Consider the following 16,965-nt stretch of genomic DNA (forward strand, 5'->3'; position numbering starts at 1 on the left):
CACTCCTGCACCATCCACACTTCATCCAAGTATTTTTAATGAAGGAATGAAGCTGCATTGTGTCATAGTTTGTGTCTGTCCTTTGTTTTCATTCCTTTGTTTTCCCTTAGGTTTAAAAACGTAGAAGAATCCCCAGTGTTTCTTTCTTTTAAATGCAGAATTTGCTTTTGCCTTATAACCTGTTTCTAAGCTCATTGCAAGATGAGTAATTCTGCTGCCTGTCTTTGTTTCAGGTCCCTTCAGATCCTCCTGCTTCCAAAAAGCCCAAAATAGATGACTCTGCTTCCCAATCTCCAGCTTCTACTGAGAAAGAAAAACAGTCCAGTTGGTTACGGTCCTTATCCAGTTCATCTAATAAGGTGATTGCTGAATATTTTGTAATCAAAAGAGAGATCAAATTAGCATGTAGCATCCCTCTAATGAAACCAGAAGAGAAAATGAGAGATAGAACTTGCCTAGGTTTTCTAAATTAATAACGTTTTTATCCTTTTCCTAGTAAACATTGAGCTATACAGTCCTCCCAGTCTCCTTGCCATCTTCCAGTGCTCGCTGACCCTGATTGTGACAATGAAGTATAACCAATCCCCTTGTGCCTTTGAGGTACAAGAATCCCGAAAGACTCAGGAGCCTTTTGGGGTCTTTGCAAACTGCTTATAACTTACTGACAAAGAAAAAAAACGTGTGAGGTTTTACATTAGTACAGTTCATCTCTTCCAGTGGAAACTACTAAGTAAGTAGGTCCTAGCCAGTGGGGGAGTAGTTTTACAGAGAGCAGAATGTGTACTGAAAAGCATCGCTAGCACTCCATTGTGACTTATAGTTTAAAAGATTGTTTGTATTTACTTCTTTTTCTTTCCCTTTCTTCCCAGAGTATTGGCTGTGTCCATCCCCGTCAGCGTCTCTCAGCTTTCCGGCCTTGGTCCCCTGCTGTATCGGCAAATGAGAAAGAGCTCTCAACCCATCTTCCCGCGTTGATCCGAGACAGGTAAGGAGACACGCACTGAAGGGACAATGGGGTTGGCAGCCATGGAGATTTATTTGACAGCAAGTTGCTTTATGTTTGTTCCTTTGCACCGGTAACTGGTGGCTTTGTAATTCAGTCAATCCACTACTATCAAATTAAAAAGCATTTGCAGCTGCAGTGTTTGAATTTGCAGAAGGGAAAAAAAAAAAAAAAGTACTGATATTTTGTGCATTTGTTAACTAGGTTTTCTTACGTAAAACATGCCATAACAGTCTGAAATGAAGGCTGCTTCTATGAACTTAGGATCATTTTGGGGTGTAGTCATCTGAAGTTCTTGGGCTTCACCGTTTAAAGGAAGATTGAGTTACTTTCGCAGGGCAGGTGGTCAGGGACCAGCCAGCTATTTCCAGGCAACTGCCACTTGGTGACTGCAGCAGCTCTGTGCACTGGCCGGTCAGCATGTTGCCAGCGCAGCTGCATGCTACCCCCTGCACTGACAATGCTGTAGGAGGGCGAAGGACTGAAGGGCAGCACAGGCGACCCCATTCCCTCTTGATGGCCAGCGGTCCTGGGGGGGGTCACAGCAGAGCACACTGGACAAGAGTCTGCAGGAGACTCCTCAGCATGTAAGACCCCTCAGAAAGGTGATGTTAGAGGCCAGATTCTGCTCTTGGATAGGAACATGATTAAACCGTTACAAGAAGGAGTCACCACCCCTGATAGGTGGGACTACTGGTGTCACAGTTAGAACGGAAAGGGTCAGGGCAATTACACATTCCTTTGCCAGACTTGAGCTGTTCAGTCTGAAAAATCTTTGTGCCAACTTTCTTCTTAAGGGTAATGGTTTCTGTGAGAAGTTTGACTAAAGTGACCAGGTGTTTCTAGGGAGTGTTATGGAGAACATACTTTGCTGCCCTTATGAACAAGCCTCTTAGAAGCTGTGGGAATTGAGTAAAAGAAAGCCTACCAGTATATCCTTGCTTTTGAACAGACTTTTCAGTTAGGCAGGGAGAGAAGGGCTGAACTCGTCTAAGAGTGTGCTCTTGGTATCCCTGTGGGAAATTTGGCCAATTTAAGTCTTGGAAAAAAACCTACCATCAACATGTTCAGGAGAAATTTTAGTCTATAACTGAAGACACATCATGTAGTAGATGCTGAATTGAAGTTGCAGAGACAGTCTTTGCTATGTTTTTTGCAAATTTCTGTGTATTTGACATTACAGTATTATTGTCCTTTAACACAGGTTTGTTTGGTTTTTTTAAACTGCGGTTTTACATACACGCACTCAGATACATGCCGTGTCAAAAAATTAAATGCTTTTTGCACTCCTGTGGCCATTCTTAAGGAAGAGCCATTTCCAAGTTTACAAAACGTTTGTGGATAGACAGAATTAAAACTGTGCAGTTAGGTAAAACAATAATGCATGAAGATCATGATGAAACATCATTATAATTTTTAGACGCGGGGAGATCTCATCTCTTTGGTGCTCTTAGAATACGTGGCACTTCGAGTATGATCCCTTCTGAATTGGATGGAGATTAGCTGTATAAATCATCTCCATGTTTAAGTGAGTGCAAAACGCTAAGCAAATACATAGGCAGATTCTTAGCTGGTGTAACTCAATGGAACTTTGCTGTCATTCCAGAAAGTGTCTTGCAGTTTCAGTGTAACGCATGGATTGGGAAGCATTTTAAAGCCAAGAATGTGACTATTTTCTCCTTCCTTTTGCCTTCCCCTCTAAAACAGTTTTTACTCGTACAAAAGCTTTGAGAATGCTGTGGCCCCCAATGTGGCACTTGCACCACCAGCCCAACAGAAAATTGTCAGCAACCCGCCCTGTGCCACAGTAGTGTCACGGAGCAGTGAGCCTCTGGGCAGCACTGTCCAGCCACGGAAAAGAAAACTTGCTGCAGAGAACACAGCTATCCCAGAAGCAGCAGCCACTGTTGCGGCCACTGTTACTGCCACTGAAGAGGATAAGGAATCAGAAGCAGAAATTGAAGTAGAAACCAGGGAAGAATGTAAGTGACAGTTATATCCACCTTTATTTTGTTTTCTTTGTGCTGGATTTTCCTCAGTCATCCACAGGAGTTAGCTGTTCAGCTTCTGTTGTGATTAAATATAATTCTGGAGGGCTAATACCTCAACGGGAGGTAAAAATACAGCCTTAAGTAATAATGAAAACGAAGAATGGAACATAAGTTGGGGGGTATTTTCCTGGGAGAGGAACGTGCATGAACAAAAAGAAGCACGTGACCCACAGGTGTGCACTAACCTAGAGTCTTGTTAAAGCAGGTAAGTGTTGTGGAGAGGACACAGAAAAAAAAATGTGGTGGTCACATAAAAAGTGATGATTTGCTGTCTGATCAATAGCCTTTCTGGGATACGCACAAATAGCCCGTAAAAATTCCAGAGCGTGCACACATGCAAGTGTGGAATTTTGTGACAAAGAATGTGGTCACACAGTTTCACTACCGCATCCATGGAGTTGGATACATAAAACAGAGATGAAGAGCCAGTATATTCTTAAACAGCATTCCGATACTGGGCCTCTCAGCAAAAGCAGAAGGAAGACATTAGTATCACCTCATTAACGGCACTTAGATAATTGTGCTGCTGCCCTCGGTATGTTCAGTCTTTACTCAGTGCGTGCAGTTTATGCAAAGAGATTTTTACCCACTGAAAACAGCAAGATCCTGTAGATTTCCCTAAAGAAATCTGTGTCTTTATACCCATGGAGAAAACACTGTGACATAACTTCCAAAGTCACAATTCAAGGAAATTGTAAGTTGGTCCCGTAAGTCAGTCAGGTTTGCGTTTTCATCACATTTCAAGCAGCAAAGTATAAAATGAGTATTTTCTTTCTTCCATTTTTTCACTGAATCTTGAGTATCTCCTCTATACAAATGGACCTCAGCATATTTTGAGTGATAGTCGTTTTAGACTTTTTTTTGATTAATTGTCAATGTTTCTATTTTTCAGTCACCTCCTCCTTATCCTCGCTCTCCTCCCCATCCTTTACTTCATCCAGCTCTGCAAAGGACGTGAGCTCACCTGGGATGCAAGCCCCAGTCACAGTCAACAATTCATACGAGGTTGCAGCACATTCTGACTCTCACAGCAGCGGGTTGGAAGCTGAGCTGGAGCACCTAAGGCAGGCCCTGGACAGTGGCCTAGATACAAAAGAAGCCAAAGAAAAATTCCTCCATGAAGTTGTTAAAATGAGAGTGAAGCAGGAAGAGAAGCTAAACGCTGCCTTGCAAGCCAAACGCAGTCTACATCAGGTAATGTTGAAAAACAGCTTTCTCTTTACCGCTGTCTGCAGATACTCTACCAGGTAGAAACCATTAGGTAGTCTCATGTAAAAAGGAATTGCCTCGTTTTTCCCAAATAGCAACAGCCTTTACTGGGGTACTGTTCGTAAATTCAGCTGGGAAACCAAAGTATACAGGAACCATTCCTACATTTTTGAGCTTGCCACCTGTTGTTGCCTTAGGGTGTAAATCCATGGTTACCAAAATCAACATCTTTTCATTACTGAAAAAAATTTCTAGTCCAGCACAGTTTATATTGTTTTCACTGAACTAGAAACATTTCTGTCCTTATGGAGACTTTATCTGTAGTTTTAAAAGATTTGTAAAAAATCCTGCCATTGCCCAGCTGAGGGAGGATATTCCTGGGACACAGACACGCTTGCTGAAGCTCTGATGAAGAGCTGAATGACAGATCTTTGTTAAGCTTTCCATTAGCCATGCTTCACTGAATGTTCCTTGCTTCATTCAGTGAAGAAGCTCCTTATTTCTGGAAATCCTTGATACATCAGTGATATCAAAGAATGAGTGGTCAGACAAAAAAAGCTGCAGAGATGTACTAGCCATTAGAAATCACCGTGGCTGAACAGAATGGCAGGTGAACTTCTTTTATTTGAGCTGGGGCAAAAGTAGTTCATAGAAATGGGAGATAGAGCCAGTGTAGAAGATTTGCATATCCTCTTTGAATATCGTGTGCAGAGCTGTAACCGAGCTAGAAATTAAATCCACTTGATGCGTCCGGGGTGCCAACTGCAAAATAAGGGCCTTGTTTCATCTACCACAGGAGATAGAACACCAGTACTTGTACTCTTGGTCAGAAGCAGGTATACAGCCTTGTTAGCAGGCAAATGCATCTTGTTTCTGTGGGGAATAAAACAAAGGACAGTTGCTCACAGATGTGATTTGTGTGCAATGTGACTGCTGTGTTGAAAAAAACCCACCAAAAACCCCCAGTCCTCAAAACCCCAGTAGCAGATTTGAGTATTCTATTAGCAGGCAGGAGGAGGTCCAAGAGAGATTGTCTTAAGTCCATAGATACGGTCACAATTAGAATTTTAACAAAAGTTTGCCAACTCGAATTTCTGCAAGAGCTGCAGTATAGCAAGCCAGTTTCTGTGTTGCATGCCTCCTGTGTGAGGATGGCTTGTTCTGCAGTAGCTGCAGATTCAGGTCACAAAGAAGGGAGGCTGAGCACTGTCTTTTCAACTGAACTGCTTGTTCATTGTCAGTTTGAGCAAATCACTCCATTCCCGTTTCAGTAAATACAAGTTTTATTTTATGTATTTAAAAGTAAATATTTATAAGTCATATATATTTACAGCTAATTTTTAAATAGCTAAATACACAGTGTGTACTTAAAGCAGGAATTACATGAAGTAGTTGATGAAGCAGCATTGAGTGTTGAGGCATTAAATCAAGCAACATGTCAGAGTGAGAGGGAATATGGTATCTGGCCATCATTTTCCATTTGGGCAGCTGCGGGTTTCCAGTTCCACGTACAGAGAAGGCACATGTGTGCATGCTTCCGAAGGCAAGGCTGCGCTAACAATGGCCCGGCTGGGAAGTGAGATTGTCAAAAGAGTGAATTTCCCATGACCCGACTGCAGTGTTACTTAACAGAAACACGTTGCTGTGAGGGTTTGACTCTGACAGAGAGGAAATGCTGCTTCTGGGGGGAAAAAAAAATTGAGCTTCAGTTTCTAATTTAACCATTTAGGCCTTTAGTCAGCCACGTTTTTGGGCTTATGATGAACATGTCTTTTCACAACAGCTTTTAAAAAAACCTCTGAGTTTCTTCCTTTGTACTTTAGGTTCCTTATCAGTATCGCTTCAATTAATGGCGCTCTCTTAGATTTGAGATACCAAGGTAGCAGGAACCTGGTCAGTGAGAGCGGCAATTTCTAGAGCAAAGCATGCTTCCGATGTAGCTGAAGGTTTCAGCCTGGAGTTTCCCAGATGTTGTGACAGAGCAGTCCATTGGCTGGTTGCCGAGAGACTTAGAGCTGCACACCAGTTACCTGTAGCAAAATGGAATCGCCTAGTTAGAAAGAAGATACACAATTTGTTTTTTCTCATACTTGTCTTAAGTGGATTTTTGGGGGGGGCTTGATAAAATGGAACTGCTTACTGATTTCTTCACCAAGTGGTAAACTTTCTGTGCAGCTTTGCTGTACACAAAAGGCATTCAGAAATTGCATTTATCATAACGTAGTGTATCTTCAGTGTCTTCAATTAAAGTGCAGGCATTACAGTTGGTTTGTTTGAAACTTTGAGCTAGTGCAGAGCACATTGCTCGTAGCTCTCTCCAACTGCAGTTCATCTTTATTCAGTCACAGATGGTCACAGCTATTTTGCTTGACAAAGCAAAATGTGGCTGTAGCATATAGCTTTTTATTATCCAAGAATTCAGGGTATCGAGCGTAGGTTCTGATGTTGACTTAAAGGAGAAAAGATTGTACAAAGTTCAGAACAAGGTTTAGACATGAGCCTTCTCGGTCATAACCAGCAGAAGGTGGGAATGTAGTTTGGATCGCTTCCTTTACAGCTCTGTTTCCTTGCACTAACTTAGTCTCTGCTTCTCAGTTCTCACCAGTTAACTGCTTTTGTATCCTAGGAGCTGGAGTTCCTAAGAGTGGCCAAGAAAGAGAAACTGAGAGAAGCAACAGAGGCAAAGCGCAACTTAAGGAAAGAGATTGAACGTCTGAGAGCTGAGAATGAGAAGAAAATGAAGGAAGCCAATGAGTCTCGGATACGACTGAAGAGGGAACTGGAACAAGCCAGGCAGATCCGGGTTTGTGACAAGGGCTGTGAAGCAGGCAGGCTTCGGGCCAAGTACTCAGCTCAGGTAAGACCCGAGTGCTGAAAGCTGTAATAGCAAGTAAGCTTACTACTGCTGTGGTTTTCAGGGGTAGTTCAAGTGTCTGTCTGTCCTCTAACGCCAGTGGCCTTGTGTTGTCGAATGTGATACAAGTCCAGCTCTATCTGTACAACATCTGTGTCCCCATCATGGCAATTTAGAGCCCTAGTCCTAACGCAAGGTGTTACTATGACCACCCATGTCCATCCCACAGTTCCGCCTAGAACTTGGCACGTTTGTCAGTTGAAAATCACCATTTACAGAGAACCAAGACAAACGCTAGACATTATTTCAGTTCCACTAATACTTTGTTGGCACTGCCCATGCATAGGGATCCATTTCAATACCATAAATGTTAGGCAGAGCCACTTTCTCCAATCGTATTTTTCCTTAAATATCAGCCTAGACCTACAGGAACTATTTAAAACAAGAAACCAACGTCCATCAATAAGCAAACTGCAGTGCTGGGAAGGACGGACATTTACAGCTGTAAAGCACAAGAAGAGCAAACTGTCAGGTCTAAGAAAAGACTTCCAGTTTGATCACAGTGAAAGTTCTAGGAATGCAGGAACATGTTGTTACAAGCAACATGTATGCTTTAAGCTTTTGAACTAAACCCTCCCCACCCTCTCTGCATCAGAGTCTCTTGTAATGAAAGATTTTGAAGTTTATTTAAACCACCCAAAGCCAAGTGAACCAAGAGCTCAGGCTGCACATCCTAAGTCGCCTTGTTGTCTTGGTGTTGCAGGACATGTGGAGTGCAAGGCCATCCACTGTTCCAAGCCCCCTGAAATGACCCAGCATAACAGGCTGAGCTGAGAGCAGAATGGCAGCCTCCTGGATGTCCGTGAGAAACAGCCCTGAAGAGGAATCCATTGCATGCCCTGCCTTCCCCTTCCTTCAGTAAAACAATCCCAGTTGCCCAGTAATGCATTTCCTATAAGAGGGCATGGTCCCACACCCATTGTTAACCCATCCCAGATAGAGAGAGGCGCCTGACCAGCCCCTCTCCTTAAGGCCAGCTCCTTCCCTTGCCACAGCTGCCCCCCCCCCCCCCCCCCCCCGTAGGCTTGCTCTGACCCGCTCCCACCTAAATATCGCTCTGCCAAACCACTGTCCCCATCATGGGTTCCCAAGCTAAAAGCCCGGCAGAGAAATGCAGAACTAAAAGGCAAGGGTCAGCATTAGCAACAGAAGGGCTCTCAAAAAATGGGGCACGCTTGTCTTAATTTACCCTCCTACAGCAGAGATCTATCGCTTAACTTACATGCAAATGCCACGTAAGTGTTGTACATTTGCAGGATCAACCTGAATGAATGTTAACGGTAACCCCTCTAGCCTATGTTTCCTACAGCAACTTTTCTGCCACAGCTGTTGTTAACCATGCATTTCGTGACCATGTTGTTACACCTAAAGCATGAGCTGCAAATGTTTGGTGTGGCTACTTTAAGGGAGGGAGAAGGAAAAGCAAAGGCAAGAGCAATCAGAAATGTTTCTAACCCCAGGCTCTCAATAACGGGAAGGGGAGTGGTCCACTTGTACCACTATGAGACACGTCTAACCAGGAGACCAGAAGCAGGAAATGATGTGGGCTTCCTCTCTAGCATCACAGGATGTCTCACTGATAAGAGGTGTCCAGACTAAACATAACCAGATTGAGAACTGCTGCACTGGGTGTTACCGGCAGTTGACTTCCACTTGGGAAAAGGAAAAAGAAAAAAAAAAAAAAAAAAGGCAAGGCAACAGCAAGTGCAGATAAAAGTAAGCGCCATACGCAGCAAATGGAGCTTTGCAAATCTGCAGGTGTGTCCTGCCTTGCTTTTGATACTCTGGCTTTTTGGTGTCCTAATGCATTCCCTCCTTGGGAGGTAATAAATGAGGTTTCCTAATATGAAATGCTAAAATCACCTCAAAAAAGAATTCAAGTAGCTGAATATTCTGCAGGTTTGTCTCTCCTAAAGACACTAACAGCACCTTTGCAGTATCAGCCGCAGTGTCCTGTTGGATGTACTGAAGCGTGCTGTTAGAGCACTGGAGTGCAGGTGGGGGGGGGGCCATGAGGACGCTCTGTAAGGCCCAAGCACAGTAAAACCACGTTAGTGCCATGCTTGGGCGAAACACCACATGGCAGCTCACAGGGCCTGGAACAGCTGCGTGATTTAGCAGCTACCTGAGTGCTTTCTGCATGGCACATAATAGAAAAATACCTTAAGGAACTTCAAAGTCTGAATTTTACAAGACAACCATATGACTTCAGTTATGTAAGACATTTTACAATAAAGATAAAAGGATGTACATAGCTTTAATTTGGAGTGCGCACGGGAAGTTTGTCACTTCTGTTGTGTTTGTCGCTTCTTACTGTTTTTGAGGAAACCACAATTCTCTAGACAGGCTTAGTCTGAGAGAAGTCTCATCAGGCAAATGTGAGAGGAACTAAGACAACAACTTCAGGAGGGTAAAGATCTTTGTGTAAGCTTAAAGTAGTCAATGCCTCATACCTATTGGCAGTGTGGTTTATGCCTTTTTCTTACCTTGATACTGAGAGCCAAATATGGATTGGGGGGGGGGGAAGGGGCAGCCTTCACTTTAGCCCACAGCATAGGAGTTTTCCTTTCCTTTGTTAAATGGCAATCTTTGATAACTGCTAAGCTTATCTGTTTGTGGCCTAAAATTGCATATTTCAAACTGGTACAGTTTTTCTAATATTTACACTCTTGAATGCTGAGGCTTTTCTCCAACTTTGTAATCAGTAAGTGAAAAATAGGACAATTAACTACTGAGGCCTTTGGGGAGGCTGAGGCTTGGAGAGTTTCTGCTTGCTCAGAGAGCTCCCCATGTCCCAACTTCTCACATGCACAGTCGACACTGTACCTCCACGGCCACCTTGCCTCCTTACAGTTCCTTATTTATAGTATGAATGATATAATGGTTCTTGTATATTGGAGGATACTGCAAACACTAATCTATACCCCAGACATGGGCCTTTTACATACACAACTGAGGAGTATGTTCCCGGTCATTCCTGTTAATGACTGTTGTAAAAGATCTGAAAGTAAATTACTTTACCTGTGCAAACTTAGCTTGTAGTTTACTTTGCTGTCTGCCTAAAGTAATGCTTTAAGTAGTGACCAGAGTTCTGTCACACTAAGGCACTCGTAAGTATTCTGGTTTTCACCCTCCTTTCTGGACCTGAAGCCACCAGCAATATTTAAGACTTTCAAAGATAAACAGTTCATGCAATGCACTTGCATAATTGTACAGTAGTGTATGGAAAACAGTAGGGAAAAGGGAATTCCTTCCTCCCCTCAACTTGTGATAATCTTATATCTGGAAATACATGGTGTTATTACTCTTGTGCTAAGGTGCTAGTCTGTGTTAAAGTCTAAAAAAATCCCATCAGAACCAAAATATTAAAATAGTTTATTCTGTTTCTTAATATGCTTTTCTCTAGATTGAGGACCTACAGGTTAAGCTCCAGCATGCAGAAGCTGACAGGGAGCAGCTCCGAGCTGACCTGATGCATGAAAGGGAGGCTCGAGAACACTTGGAAAAAGTAGTCAAGGAACTTCAGGAACAACTGTGGCCTAAATCAAGCAGTCAACCCAGCAGTGAAAACACAACGAGCAACATGGAGAACTAAGCAACCGCCACATCACCTAACACACACAGAACGACATAGATGCACAGTAAGGGAGGATGTGTGGGGTACGTGTGTAAGTGCATGCGTGAGTAGTTGTGTCTTGGCACACAGATCTCTGACTATGGATTCTTATTAGTTGGAAGGCAAATGTTACTCTTTATAACAGAAGCACTGAATTACGCCTCTTTTTTTTCCAATCCATATAGCACAACATCTTACTGTGCCTCTAAAACACAAAGTGTTTATAAACGAAATACTTTAAGTCCACAGCAAATTTTCTACTGGCAAACTCCAAGCAAGCAGCATCGTCCAACTAAAATCAGAGTAAAAGGCACGCATGGCAGTGTTTTTATGTTGCCCTTCTGCCTGTTGGAACATTTTGGAATTTAAAAACAAACAAACTTTTCTTATAAGCTATTTAAAATAATTCAGTACACAGACTTGGTATTAAAAAATTAACAAGATTTTTATAATGAACCTTTAAAAGCAAAACAAAACAAAAAAAAACCAACCTTCGATGCACAATTTTTAATGACTTGTTATTGGCTTTGGGATTCTTAACGTAGAAGCCCGCTGGTGATGATGCCATTTCATTAGCAGTTTTCCAGCCATCTAGGAAGCCATCACAGTTTTAATCCCGTCACGTGGTTGTATGCGAATTTCAGAGTGCTTTTCAAAGTTGATTTTTTCCTTAGGAAGAATTCTCTTCATTTCCTGTCCTGACCACAAGAAGAAAGGAAGCTGCAGGATTGTAAAGGGGCAAGGGGTGGGAATGGGAGGGGGGTGGGAAGAGAGGATGGATGCTTTAGAATTACAAACCCAGCCTTACAGACTTCAGTGTTTGCAAATCATGCCGTCTCTTCTGAAGACATCTTCATGAACTGATGTGTTCAAAAGACTCACTTCGTCCAAGAGCACTTCAGCTTTAGGAAAAGAAAGAAGGAAATGAAGGAGATGGATGACCTGTTAAGTCGGTTGAAAAATAGAGCAGAAGACATACGTGTTTTGAAGTCATTCTGAAATCTTTACTTCAGCTTTCAGTTTTCTGGAAAACTCATCTTTGTTGCACCATCTTACCATAAATTCAGTATTTACCTGCTTTTATTATGAACTTTCAGTCAGGATTTCTGTGCCCAAGGAGAGTGCAACTTCACATTAACAGATACTACAGAAAGGAAAAACAACATTTTTGCTGCTGTGAATAAGCCTACATCTTTTTTTTAAAAAAAAAAAAAAACCTTTTTTGTTTTAAAAAAAAGAAATTACTTTAATTTTGGGATCCAAGCCGCAGCCCTGGAATAAAAATGCAGCGTGCCATCACTTTGTCTGAGTGGTGGTCGTGATTTTTATTTTTTCTTAAAAAACTGCACTTTGTCAGAATCTTACTCTGCATTTTATTCTGTATTTCTAAAGTTTACAAGTTGAGCATTCTAGATTCTACCCTGCCTAACAGACGTGAAACTCATCAACCCGATTTTCCACCATATCATCATTTACTTTTATGCAAAGTGAGGAGTCAGCAGGTATAGAATGCTACCAAATATGAATTCACCGGACCAGTGCACTACTGGTTGAGTTTTAAACCTGGTTTGTGTGGCTTTGTATCAAAAAGAAGTTGGGAAGCAGTAGAGATGCTCCCAGAAGTGCTTAACAAATACAGTTGGTGCTTTACTGAACAAGAGAAAAGTTTTCACCCATAAACACTCACCTCTTAGACACTCAAGCTTATCAGCACGAAGTGAAAATTTGATCTGGGGCTGCAGATGTGCCTTCCAGCTCATTTTTCCTCTCAGCATCTTATATAAGCAATGCTGACACTTTTTTTATGTTAAAGAATAAAAAGAAAAAAAAAAAAAAACCAACACCCTATGCATCATCATACACAGAAGTTATTCTAAACAAAGAAACATATTTCCAGTAATCTTTATTTGCTTTTGGACATTAATGCAAACTGTGTAATCTGAAAAATTATTTCCCAGTAGACAGAAAGCGGCTTCCAATCCTAAAATTATAGTATTTACTTACAGTACATTAGAGAGATTTTTCTTTTTTTTAAACAAGAGCTGTTTGCTTGAAACCGTTATAATAACCATTATAATAACTGTGAGCATTAAGAAAGACGTTCATATATATGTCTTAGGTACAAAAAGAAGAAATATGAAAGGAGTAGAATTACTGGGACACTGTAAAACTGTTGGGAGCAAGAAACAGTTACACCAAGTATATTACACGAAACTGTCCGTTTCTACAGGGGTTTGCCCTTGTGTGTTTGGGATGCTGGAGACTGAGTCTAGATGCAGATCTCCTCTTCTAAAGTGCAATGCAAAAGGAATTTTGATTATGCTTAAGCAGGTTTTTTTTAATGTGGTTTTGGTTTTGTTTTTTTTTTTTTGCTTCTTTGTATGTTGTTTCTGTGATTATTAAATCATATGCATGGAATTAAAATCTCTGCCATACGTATATTCATTAATGGGCATTATTACTGTCTTATGTAAAGGGTTTATTTTGTTATGCAGTATGCATAAAAATGTTCTCAGCCTTATGATTTCCAGATCTGTATTATTCACTTATTTCTTCAAGGGAAACTAAATAATTTTAGCTGTAGTTGATCATTGTGCATTTCAAAAGTCTCATATGCTCTGCTTTACTGCCATGTTAAGAAATTACACATAGAACAAATGTAGTTCCACCCCACTGTCAGCTGCTTTGAAGCCTTACTTTTTAAATTTTGTTTGAGGTTTTCCCCTGATCTTTGATTGTGTCTCTCCCCTTATGACTCCACAAAAACTGGCAACATGTCCACCTCTATCTGTTTTTTCACAGGAAAAGCAGCCCACTTACCTGCAGCACGACATAGTTTTTCTTTCTTGTGCATCTAGGAAAGCGTACCGAGTCACTGGCACAGTTTCTTCTGTGCATACGATGCTTTTAGCCTCCAACTGTAATGAAATCTGCATTTTTCAAAGGAAAAAAATGGAACAGGAAATAGTCTTATCAATAGTAAATAGTCTTGTCAAACAAGCAGCATCACCTGTGCTTCACAGGTAAATGGCATAAGATTTGCAATGAAGAAGTCTCCAAAATAAAGTTACAACTATTGTTACAAACCCGTGGTTTCTTTTGCCGTGCAGTAGTTATTCCACAACCTGTAATGTATGACAAAAACTTCACAAGGTTTGAGGTTACGACTCACGTCCTGGCAGCACCACACCAGCTACTAGAAAGAAAATTAACTCTTTCTCAGCCAAAACCAGGACAACTCAATAGTATTTGATCCTCGTGAGTGAAAACCTCCTAGTATAAAACATTTCTGTAAGTACAGGTTGAAAATCAGTACGATTAAATAAGGTGCAAGAAGACTGGGAACAACCGTGCTACACCAGCAGTTCATCAACAGGAGAGGTTTACAGGGCAAGAGTCTATCTTCAATAATTCTGTCTTTCCTAAATACATTTTAACAATAAAATCCTAAGTATTTCTGCAGAACATGTAATTGATTTCTAATTCAGAAATCTTGTGCCTGTAACTCATTTTTCGATTGTCAGAAGACGGCCATAGAGACACTAATTCTAGAAAAGGGCTGTCGAAACAGTGGGAATCTTCAGAGAAAACCATTTTGTGAAGGTGCTTGAGGTGAGGGAGTTCTGTGTGTAATTTCTGTGTCTGCAACACTTCAGTAAAACAATTGTTAGCCAGTTCAGATCGAATTGCTTTTCTTTTGACTTACTGTTGAGTCCCTGCTGCATTCCATTTGCGCTCCACCCCATGAGTGCAGGAATTACAAAGTCACATCTTCTTGTTTCATCTGCTCTTTAGTTTCCTTTAAGAAGTTAAAAGGGAGAAGAGGTGTTTCATACAGGCTGTTGACTCTCCCTGTACTTAAAAATATATTACTTAATACTTGTATATTCAGTTTAATTACTCATTGTTTCTATTACTGAAAGAAGACTTAACGAAGGGAAAAAAACCAACAGCAATAACATTCATATCTATGGAGCAGCTAACTAGTATACATAATATTCTGCTTTTCAAACAGAACTAGCCAATGTAAAAAAAAAGTTACAAGTAAATTCAACATGTAAATACTTTTTTTCATTTTACACTGTTGTATTATAAGTGTATATGGTGTTTACTTTTTCAAAACTCTTTCTTACCTGGTAGTTGTCTTGTTTTATGAGTTGTGTTTTTAACGAAGAAGAACCTTTGCTGTCTGTTAGGAAAAACAAAACAAAATCTTTTTGCAAGTTTTAAATGTGGGTTAACCTTTCTCCATCATTTGCATTTTATTTGTCCTTATTTTCACTGTAAAGTATTTTATTACTGAAAGGTTGATTTTCTTTCCATTCTGCCCTCTCATCAGTCCATGTGTTTTAGAGAGAAGATTTTTGTTGGTTTGGTTGTTGTTTTGTTTTTGTTTTTTTTTTTTTTAAATCAAAAGAACTCACAGAAATGACATTTTTTCAATTGAAGAAAAAAAAAATCTTTACATTTATAATAGCCAATAGCATTTCAGCACATTTTTGTTATCCTGGTCTCTCCTATGCTGCTGCTAATGACAATATTATGACTTACTCTACTATTCTAGAACTATTTTTATGTAAGTAATGTATGCTTTCTTGTTTATAAATGCCTGATTTAAAAAAAAATAAGAAAAAAGCTTGGCATATTTATCTATTTCGCTGTGTACCTTGATAGTCCTTTTCCACCCCCTTTTCCACATCCCCTCTCCTTGAAGCAGATAATATTGTAAAATAAAGGACTTTATGAGATTATGTATGAAAATAGCTATGCTTATATACCACAGTGACTGAATGTACAGTGTATAGACGCATTACCTAAAATAAAATTGTTTGTCCAGAAAAAAATAAATAGCTATGGTATGGTTTTTGAGTTTTCTGTGCTTGCAGCTGTGGCCTAATGGTTTGGGACAGGCGAACTTGGGACAGGTATCTGAAAAAGCACTCGGTACCTTTGTTTGCAAAGTCAGGACTTCTTCATTTTAAGTTAACCACCACAGACTTACAGAAACTCAGCTATACACATGCACACACGTAATGGATTGATAGTGGCATTTGACCTCTCAATTTCCCCGGTTGCACATGTATGTGAAAGCACCAACAGAGGTAACAGCAGTAACCCTACCACCGCTGCCTTTCTGCAGTGCTGGGGAGGAAATCCAGTGCCAGCTGCACTTTCGTCCAAGAACAGGACTGAAAAGACGCTTTTGGACAAGAGCTGCGTGAACTGACCATGAGGTGGTGGGCTGGTGGAATTGCAACACTGTCAAACCACCTCAAGGAACGGCTTAGGACAGGGCACCCTGCTCACCCTGCTGCGGGGGGTGACCACAGATGAGCAAACGAGCCACTGGCTTGTGCACGCGCACACACACACATGCAGTTTAAGGCTAGCATTGCTCCAATGTCTCCACATGACACGTGCCACTTCAGAAGTCTGACAACAGAAAGAGCTGTTACATGCTAGTACTACTATATGTGTATTTATTGCATGTATATCCCAGTCATATTTTATAAAGTGTCTAACCCAGTTCAGCTTGCAAGAACTTCTTGCAAGCTTCCAGTTTTCAGATCATGTCACCCACATATTTATGCTCTAACACCCCAACACACACACACACACCCCCCCCCCGAACAATAAAAGCCATTTTGTCTATAGGTGGGAGTAGCAGTAAGTTCTCTTAGCTGGTGGACGGAAACTCAGATTTCCTGCCATGTTTCATCTTTTCTGGCATACCAACACCCCCCATCCCCAAAAATGTGCCTTCTCACCTTAAACGTGCTGAGGCATGTTAACAACCTGAGGCTGAGGGTTAAACCAGCACCTTCTTCACGTTGGGTCCCGGACAGCATAGTAATAAGCCTCTCTAAGGTATCAGTTAAACAGACAATCATTTTCAGGTCTGCACGTGACAATAGTGTAAGGAGAAAGGAATTTAATTGGAAGCGGCGCATCCCACTTAATGGGGAAATTGTAACACAAAGTGAAATTTCTTTTGAACAGTGAGAATTGTAAGCATATAAAAGTTTGTACCAGGTCAAAGAAAAAGAAATACAAGAGGGGAAAATGCAAAAAGCAGAATACGGGAAACATATGTTAAAGTAATTCTCTCATGGTTTTCTGAGAAACGGCTGCAGAATTTCCACAGCTCTGGTACATTTCTTAACATGCCCTT

The 16,965-nt window shown here is 41.0% G+C and overlaps 1 protein-coding gene across 1 annotated transcript in view; it reads left to right on the plus strand.

Annotated features, from left to right (window-relative positions):
- Nucleotides 1–15,641, plus strand: part of SKI (SKI proto-oncogene) — a 118,887-nt gene extending 103,246 nt beyond the window's left edge. The window contains exons 3-8 of the mRNA XM_054849986.1: nucleotides 234–359; nucleotides 870–985; nucleotides 2,711–2,985; nucleotides 3,947–4,248; nucleotides 6,890–7,120; nucleotides 10,584–15,641. Of these exons, the coding sequence (XP_054705961.1) occupies nucleotides 234–359; nucleotides 870–985; nucleotides 2,711–2,985; nucleotides 3,947–4,248; nucleotides 6,890–7,120; nucleotides 10,584–10,772 (1,239 nt within the window). The 3' untranslated portion in view covers nucleotides 10,773–15,641. The remainder of the gene's footprint in view (nucleotides 1–233; nucleotides 360–869; nucleotides 986–2,710; nucleotides 2,986–3,946; nucleotides 4,249–6,889; nucleotides 7,121–10,583) is intronic.
- Nucleotides 15,642–16,965: the final 1,324 nt, after the last annotated feature.

The sequence above is a fragment of the Grus americana genome, chromosome 21 (genome assembly GCF_028858705.1).
Source record: "Grus americana isolate bGruAme1 chromosome 21, bGruAme1.mat, whole genome shotgun sequence".
Lineage (NCBI taxonomy): Eukaryota > Metazoa > Chordata > Aves > Gruiformes > Gruidae > Grus > Grus americana.